At 41.6% G+C, this 9,332-nt stretch overlaps 1 protein-coding gene across 1 annotated transcript in view; it reads right to left on the bottom strand.

The window, feature by feature from the left end:
• The window catches only part of PDGFD (platelet derived growth factor D), an 85,833-nt gene that overhangs the window by 3,959 nt on the left and 72,542 nt on the right, over window positions 1-9,332 (bottom strand). Inside the window, exon 6 of the mRNA XM_010140064.1 lies at window positions 8,193-8,407. Coding sequence (XP_010138366.1) covers window positions 8,193-8,407 — 215 coding nt within the window. The remainder of the gene's footprint in view (window positions 1-8,192; window positions 8,408-9,332) is intronic.

Below are 9,332 nucleotides of genomic sequence, written 5' to 3' on the forward strand. Positions count from 1 at the left end.
ACCGGGCAGCTTTCCAGCCACTCCTCCCCAAGCCTGTAGGGTTGCAGGGACCCAAGTGCAGGACCCGGCACTTGGCCTTGTTGAACCTCATACAACTGGCCTCAGCCCACCAGACCCCATCAGGCCTCAGCCTGTCCAGATCCCTCGTAGGACAGCTTTAACAGCTATCACAGAACTGATGTTCAAAGCTCTCTGTCTAGCCTCCATCTAACAGTTTTAGTTTCAGCTAAATACATGGGAGCTGAAAGGAATCAGGAAGTCAGGTCATTTCTGGTGACCGCAGTAGTTGAAAGAAAACCCTTTATTCTGAAAATAGCTGCTGTTTAATGACCTGACCATGTATAAAGGTAAGGAGCTACCGAATTAATGAAAACAGTTCAAAGAAATTTTGTTCAGGAAACCTTATTGCTTTTTTTTTTTTTTTTTTAATCGGGTCAGTAGCTGTAAGAAAATATGATGTGAGAAAGGTCTGGAATGCTGAAAAGGTTTGTTTTGTATGGGCGAAAAAGAATAACCTTGCAGTTTTCCAAATTAAGGGAGCAATATCTGTCACTACTAATCAAAATGTGGTACCTCAGCTGCTCAGATCATTGTCTCACAAAGCGTATAACCACAGCCATACACCCCTCATCAAACACTGAATTAGTTAAGGTCATAAAACTATTAAAGCAATAAAAAAAAATAAAGACAGAGGACTTAGCTTCTCAGCTGGATTTGGTGTTTAGAGGCAACACGAAGTGGTATCAGTGCCCTGTGGCATTTCTTGTGCAGACAGCTCTGCGGGAGCACACCAGTACGCTGGATGCCATTGTACTTTGTGGCTATGCCTGAGCATCTGAGAGGTTTCAAGGCGAGGCGACTGTGGCCACTGCATCATTTTCATTAGGGGTAGTGGTGAAGGAAATATAAAGACAATGCATTGCCCTGCCAGGAACCTTGCTCATTGATTGGGCATTGATTCTGGAAGGACTCTTTAAACGAGAGAGCAAAGCCATCACAAAAACCAGTATCTGGAAGCTGAAGCCAGAAGAACTTGATCTGGAATTAGGGTACAACTATTTAAGTCAGGCCAGCTCATTGTCTGGACAACTCTCCAAGGAACTGGGGTGTTTCAGCCTGTTTGAGGACATCAGAAAACGGCTGCCTTTCCAGAAGGTAAGAAGTAAAAGCTTGAGTCTTGCTTTGGAGGCAGCAGTGTGCTCTCCAGTAGCCTGTGGAGCACAGGAGGTTAGGGCTGATGGCCCTGCAGCCCCTCTTACGGCAGCAGATCTGTAAGAGTATTTCATGACTAGGGGCTGAGGAAAACAGAGTGAAGATGACTGCTGGGCAAAGTACACAGGTGGAGATAACCTGTTTACCCTGACCCACACCTGGTGTGGGGCTAGCTCTGATAACTAGGAAAGGAGCCCAAAGGCTGGACTCGCAGCTTGAGATGGGTAGAGCCAGATGGGGCAAACCGCTCCCTCCAGCATTCACTCATCGTCCTAGCAAGGCATCATTTACCTCTGGCATCAGGCAAAATGTAGCCACAACAGTCCAAGACAGCTACACGGTTTAATAAAAAGCAAAGAGTACTACGAAACCCAGTCAACATTTCTTAAGAATAATAAAATAAAATAGGGAGAAGGGATATCCAGTTGCTCATAGCGCTTTTTTTACTTACCATTTACTTTATTAGGAACAATAGTTACATTCTGTTAAATTCTTGACTAATACTTTAGGCACCAACAGAAATACAAAGCCTCTCAAAATTATTTTTTTAATTTGATTAGCTTAAGAAGACTGCAGATAATCAATAACACAGCTTAGCTTACCAAATATCTGGTTAGCTTCATATTCCAGCGGCAGAGGATGGAGAACAACTTTGGGTGCTATTTTAGATACTGAAATTTGTACTTTGCAGAACTTATTTTAAAATCCTGCTATGCAGCATTATCTAATCTCCTGCTCATCTAAAAATACCATCATTCTCGCATGCAAACCAAATTATATTTGTCTGAGATTCATGAAAGAGGAAGCATCAAAAGTGCAAAACATTCAACACAGATCCAAGTTCTTATACAGATGAAAAAAAAAAATCTTACTCCACAGTTTTTGGAAGTTATCTGATCCAAGGGTCACACACAGTGGAGCTGTGCTCTGCGCGTAAGAAAGCGAGCATTATGGGACTGTGGTTCATCACTTAGCATAAGGATCTTTATTCTAGTAGGAACTTAGCCTAAAATAGGGACATTGACCCAAAGCTGTATTCTCTCTTACCAAAGACAATAATAGGATATCAGGAACAAGAGAGAAAAAGAGGAAAAAAGAGAAAAGGAACAATGAGCCCCTTGCTTCTGGTGATCTTGTCACGCGTTATGGCTCCAGCTATTGCTTTTGTATTGACCAGACACGTGTGCTCCCTTTCCAAACTGCCTCGCTACCCAGACATGTACTATAGGGTGTCTCACTTGCTCAACCTCCAGATGTCATCCAAAGAACTTCCATTTTCATCTAGGAAAAAACGAACCTTGTTCTTCTCACCGCACCGCTGTGCTCTCTCTGATCATCCTGACACCTAGCAGTCATCTGTGACTCACTCCGTTTCCTTGTATTTGTATCCCAAACAAATCCCATCGACGCTTCCTACATAATATTTCTATTCATCAACTCTTTTGTCAGGTTAATTCTATGACTTTATCACCATAACAATCTTTTATCTCCTTTATACACGCACTATCAACTCCAGGCCATACAACGATCGGACCACGTGCCTTGCACACTGGTTTGATGGTGCTAGTTCTTTGTAATCCCTTAGATTTCCTTTGTTATATCAGCAGCATTTGTATTATTTTTGTCCAGTAATGTTTCCCTGTGTAAAGACAGAGTGACAATTATTGACTGGTCTCTCAAGTGCCTCTTTAAGGTTTGCTTCTCATTTCTGTGAATAAAAAAAAAAAACCACGGGGTGGGGGGAGGAGAAAAAAGCCCCCACAACACAAAACTGTATTAGTTACATTTCTTAACTTCATGGCAACAACTCCTCTGTCTTACCAAAGTCCCATGTCACCTTTTTATTTTCTCCCCTGCTCTTTTCTCCCCAATAATCTCTATTGTCTTGTTTTCCCTTTGCAGCATTAAGTCCAGTTAAAGCTGTCTCTACGCCCCAGCAACCTGTGCAAAGACTCCCTGTTGTGCAGTGCTCTGAGGTGCCTGCTATCCCTCTCGGGGCAGCAAGAGGTAATGAAGTAGCCATGCTAACACTAATCTAAACCTTGTTGTTGAGAATTAATTGCACGTATGTCCTGTGAATGCACCAGACAAACTCCAGCCAACATGAAATGTGAATGGAAGTATAATGATTCAAAAAGCAGGGGGGAAATGGGGCAGGAGGAAGAAGCACCATACAGACAGTGAAAAATGCATCGGTCTTTGCAGGACAGACAAGTAAGTAGGTAAAGATGCAATCAGATTTCAGGACTTTGCTTTTTTTCTTTACATGCCTTTTAGCTGTGTGGCTCAGCACTGCGTTTGTGGAGGTTTATACACTGACAAATTCTGGTTGCTACCTTAAGAGCATTTATTCCTCACAGAAACTCATTTCACATCTCATCAGTTACAGCAATGAGATGGGGAAACTGCTTCCTTGTTTCTCTCAGGTATGTGCACGCTGGGCACTTGGCACAGCTGAATTCAGAGCTGAGCTGAGTCCTGGCCCATGTTCCCCCACACCTCCTCTGGGCTGGGTTGGGAGCTCCCTCCTCTCTTTAAAGAGCAGCTCCAGGCATTTCCAAAGAAATGCACTGCAATGGAAAACACGCTCACATTTCAACCGAGTAAGTTGGACAGCAATAGACGCACGCATTTGATTAAGCTGTGCTGAATCCATTTCCATGTATTGCTTTGTCTTTCCCTTGCACAGAGCCTTGCGACGTAACTCGGTATCACTTATGGTAGACTGTGACTGGGAGACGTTTTGAGACACCGTCAGCACTTGGCCTGTTTGGTTCGCAGGGTTTGTGACACTGTGGTAAATCATGGGTATTTGTTCAATGAGCTCTGGACACAAGCAAACCCCGAAGCCATGGAAAACCACAGAGCATCACAAGACTCCTACAAAAAACCCCCCACCCATAAAACTATCTGTTTATTCCAGCTATGAACCTGTTTACTTCCAGAAACTGCTGAGTGTTTTGGTAAATTTATGGCAAACTTCCAGGCTACAAAAGACCCGAGAGCTCATTATTAGCATTTCCTGGGGCAATAAAGAAGAAGATACCCTTACCATGGCATTCTCATTTTCCCTGATGTTGCATTACTTCTTCAATTGAACCGGACAGGATAGAGCTGCATGGTCTGTTCAAGGAACGGGAGCAGCACTCACAGCTGGCAGAAATTAAAGCTACACATGACAGCTCACAGTCCTGTGGTACGAGGAGGGAGTGCGCGGTGATGAGTCAGTGTGAGGCTCTGAATAGGAACTAAGGGGGAGCTAAAAACCAGTAAGAGCATGAGGAGAAGATAGCCTTGAAATCACTCTGCACTAGAAGCTGCTCTCAACAAATGCTCCGGGCATTAGTGTCCCCACAGCTGCCAGCATGCAGCTTCTCCAGCACTGCAAGGCTCCGGCTAAAAGCCAAAACTGAGCCTGCTGCTTCCAGAAAATTTGCCTGTTTCTGTCCTCCTCACCCAGAAATACTGGGTAGCTCAGAAGTGTCAGACAACTTTTCTTTAAAGCGATTTGCAGTTGCGTTTCTCCTGTCGAGGACGAGCGTATCCACGTGCAGGACAAATAGCTCAGGAGCCCAGTAGACGAAGGCTCCAGGTGAGTGGTTAGTAAAAATCAGCCTGGCAAGAGAAGCAGCCTGGTGTCTGCAGGATTCAGTGTCAGCCGCTACAAACACCTTCTCTGCTCCACCACCTTATCCCTCCTTCTGATCACTTTCGCAAGTAAATCAAAGTAATTGAGACTTGTGTTTGAATTTGGCGAATATTCTCCTGCAGCAGAAGGCAGAGGTTTTTAACCAAATTAACAGCACTTGGGATTTCATAAAGTGTGAAGCTCCGTCCTTCATTATGCAACTAAAGGCTTTTTGGTTAAGATTAGTGTGTTTCAAACTGGCTTCAAAAAGAATAAACCAGTTCCACGGTTCTAAAAGCGGCATGTTGGGAGGCCCTTCCTCAGTGCCGTTACTGCCAGGCATTTAAATCAAATTAGAGCTAAGTGTTGAAGAAGAATAAAGAATAAAACTGATTAGCTGTGCGTAGCTAATAATAATAATAATGTGGAAAATATTTTGGACTAAAATTAATGGACACATCTTTAGTATGTCCCACGTAAATTTATCTGCATGAGTCCTACTCATGCTAATGGGAGCCACTTGGCTACTTGTCTGCTCAGTGAGCTGTTAATTCATCCCTAAAGGATTAAGTTTAAATTTAAACTTACAAAAGCCATTTAATGTTAAAGCTGAAACACTGTCTTGAATTCACAGTTTTCAGAGAACAAAGGAGTAGTGAAATAAATTAGCAGTGATGTATTAGGGTGAGTATTGAATTTTCTGAATTTAGTGATTAATTTGAGGTGGTCATAAGTCATGACATCCTTGTTCTGACCAATACCTGGTTAATGTGATATTCTAGTGTTCCAGCACCAGAGGCTTACAGTCACTGGTTAAAAAGTGCTTGATAACATTTTTATAATCAGATTTTGTTTTATCACTTCTGTCAATAGTTGGCTTAAGTTCTGATACAGATGTGAGCCACGATAATTCAGTTTATGTTTTACTTCTAGTTCTCTCAGAATCCTTCTGAATTACACACCACTCATACTTGAGGGTTGAAATTTCATATACATTTACTGTGGAAAAAAAATATCAAATTCCTTTTTATCATTCTCAATTAGTTCCCTTTCAATGTCTCTTGTTCTTTTCCTCAGGAAAAAAATATTTAGGAAGATCTAATATTCCTTTAGTCACTATTCAACATCTTCTGTCTTTCACTGTGTCATCTCTTATTCCCAGCTTTTTCTAAATGAAATTATCCAAAACTTTTGAGCCACTTTCCTTACAAATGTTTTTGATATGTATCTTCTCCCGTATGACTCCTGATCTGTGTTTTCTGCTTCTATATCTCCTGTCTACTCCTGCCTATGTCCTTCTAAGCACCAGTGGTCAACCCCCAGTATAAGTACCCCACCAATTTATCCAGGCCATAATATCTGATGTGTTATTATCTGTTCAACTCTATTCCCACAGAAGACTGTCACTTGTTTTTTTCCTATCACCTCTACACTAAATAACTGTTTCCCTGGCACTCTTCATGGCAATTCCCTACTCGACCTTTAGTCCAACTTCCAGCCCTCATTTCTCCTGCTCCCCTCACACATCAATTTATATGAATAAATAGTTAAGATTACTCTTCCTAATGCTTACTGCTTTTCTAAACTGCATTAGTAGTTACTTAGGCCTCCGCAAATCCCTCACAGCCTTCTCTGCTGTTAAAGCAGGTTATCATCTCCTGTGCTAGCTGTCATTTTTGCCTACCTCTCTGGTCACCTCCCTCCAGATTGATCACACATGAAATAACAGTTAATCCTTGTGCTGGGGGCACCCACAGATAACCACTTCCTATGTAGAAAACTGCTCATCACTTCCATCAATTTGCTCTTTATCTCTTAGCCAGCTTCTAATCCATGTCTGATTTTGCCTGGTCAACTGTTTGCTCTCTGAAGGTGCCAGGTCTTTTAGCATTCTTGTACAATGTCGTGGTGCTTATAAATATTTATTCATACATAAAATGAGCTCAGAACACCTTATCTGCACATAGTCAACTAGATGTTTTACACTTATTAGTTTTTTTCCCAATTAACTTTTCTATCACTGAGATAAGGCTTTTTGCTCTGCTGCAGGGTCATCCCTGCATCTTGTTGAAGATCAGATAAAATATTAACTATTCCCTAGTCCTAGCTGAGGTGTAGCATGCTATATTCTGCAGTTAATTGTGAAAAACGATCTCTTACTTTGCAAAAGGGTAACCACACTGCTCATAGCGAGTCAAAGGTCTGACCTTCCATGGCCTTCTGTAATTGCAGCCTTAGGGTCTCCCAACTGAATGCCTTTACGATACGAGCCCACATCACATCCAGCTTTAAAGTCCATAAATTTCATTGCCACTAGAGACTTCAGCCAAGTGGTAAACCAAGCTCTTACAAGAGATAGGTGTCAGAAATTAAGTCAGCAGAGCATGCAGTTACCTACTTTCAGACAACTGAAATAATACCACAAAACCTTCCTAGATACGTTCACTTTATTGAACATTGTCCATGCCTGGAAATTCTGAAAATACTGATTCAGAGGCAAGGATATGAAATGCTTTATCCTTGGCTTTTTTTCCCCCCTCTCTAAATGTGTTCTGAATGGATTAAAAATAAATATAATGGACTTCATTCTTACGTAAGAATTTTGCTGTGTTAAAAAAATTGCTAAGTGGGAAAAAAAAGGTAAGACCAAAAGATGCAGCTGTTACTGTTCAGTGTAAGCCTGATGTTCTTGCAACAAAGTTCATCAGGATGCTGTGGTAACACCCACACAGAGAGGTGGCAAAAGTTTCCTCCAACTTCTTAAAAACCATAAACACCTGTTAACAACCCTTTCTAACAGACATTTAACCTCCTTCCACTCTGCTCATTCACCACTTCCAAGTGCAAATTGCTGGGCAATGTTGTGGCATTAAAGACAATAATACTAAACATGATTGAAATCAGGCCTTTCTGCTGGTTGACTGCATGGGGAGTGTCTCTCTACAGCTTACTGCAACAGCAGTGAATTCTGCTCCGTGAGGTACCAAGTTGGTATCTAGCATGGACAGCAAGAAAATGCCGTTATCTAGGCTCTACTCTAAGGCTACCTGAACCCATCTGGAAGCCTAAGCTGATTCTTCACATCAGGAAGAATGGTAACCACAGGGAACATTCACTTAAGCACTCTGGTCTCTCTCAAATACCGTCTTTGCCTACAACTTCACTGCAGTCAGTGATTTTTGACTATTGATTTTTGTCCTACAGATCCAACATAATAATCAATATAAACATGATAATATAACAGGATAATCAATGTAAGCAGCACACATGGCTCTGAGACAAGCCTTCAGAATCCACATAAGCAATAAATACCCAAAAGAAGTACCAAAGAAAAGAAAAAGAGTGAAAATACCTCATGATATTTTTTCACTGTTTTCCCTGACGTGCACACACAGGATTTCCAGCTTGAAGTACCACAGCCACAATTTCCCCCGCAACGCTGGACGAGGAGGCAACGGGGGAAGAAAACTACATTTGTCAGCTTCAGTTCCTCCCTTAAATTGACAGAGTAGTTTCTTGGAGTGCAGCTGTAACGTTTTACGTCATCATTCAACCTGTCCAGGTCAACTGCAATGCAAAAGGAGTTTCATTAGTGAGGTTTACGTGGGACATTCCTGTTTGGAAAATATGTATAGCAGTGATAGCTATATGAAGTATAGCAGCGATTTCTGAACGGATGAACAGAAACCCGCCAATTTTAAATCATTACAAGCGGCCATCCAGGCTCTCAATCTGCTCCCGCTGACTCCTGTAATAGAGCTCACACTGGCTGTAAAGGTGAAGGGAAGGCTTGCAGTAAAATATTGGCCTAAAAACTGAAGCTTTGTCACTGATCTCTTGAATACCTGGGTAAGAGTTTCAACCTCTGCTACCCTCTTCCCTCCTCTGCTTACACCCGGCTTATTTAGATGATGAGCCCTTTTTTGGTATTATGGGCAGAACTCCTTTTGCCTAACTGCAGGCATACGAAAGATAAACACTTTAAACCAGGCTCTTCCTGTGGCCACTAAAGAAATGTCTTTGGAGAGTAATTCATCCCTTCCTTACAAGGGCGTTTAGAACAGGTGGCATGACTTGCTTTCTCAAGTTGCCTGTCTGTATTGTTTATGGATAGAGTCTAGATAACTCTTTTTTTGAGGGAGAAATCAATCTAGGCAGTATTAATTTCAGCTGGTAAATGCTACTATAATAGGCATACAAATAAATACAATTAAAACTAATGAGCTTCATTGAATGCCAGTAGCTGGTTGATGTTTAAATGCCTGGTATCACTGTGAAATATGCCATGTAAACAAGTAGTAAAGCCAACCATTAAAATAACTTATTGACTATCAACTGTGAGTTAGAAGTGCTGTTTCTAGCTTTAGCTTGTCAGGCTAGAACAAAACAGAACAAAAAACTTCCATAAATACATTTTCCACAATGGTAAAATAGATAAAAGCAATAAATTTAATGAGTTTTATTTCAATAGAAGTTTTCTGATTTCTCTTTC

Source organism: Buceros rhinoceros, unplaced genomic scaffold (genome assembly GCF_000710305.1).
Source record: "Buceros rhinoceros silvestris isolate BGI_N320 unplaced genomic scaffold, ASM71030v1 scaffold1027, whole genome shotgun sequence".
Classification (NCBI taxonomy): Eukaryota; Metazoa; Chordata; class Aves; order Bucerotiformes; family Bucerotidae; genus Buceros; species Buceros rhinoceros.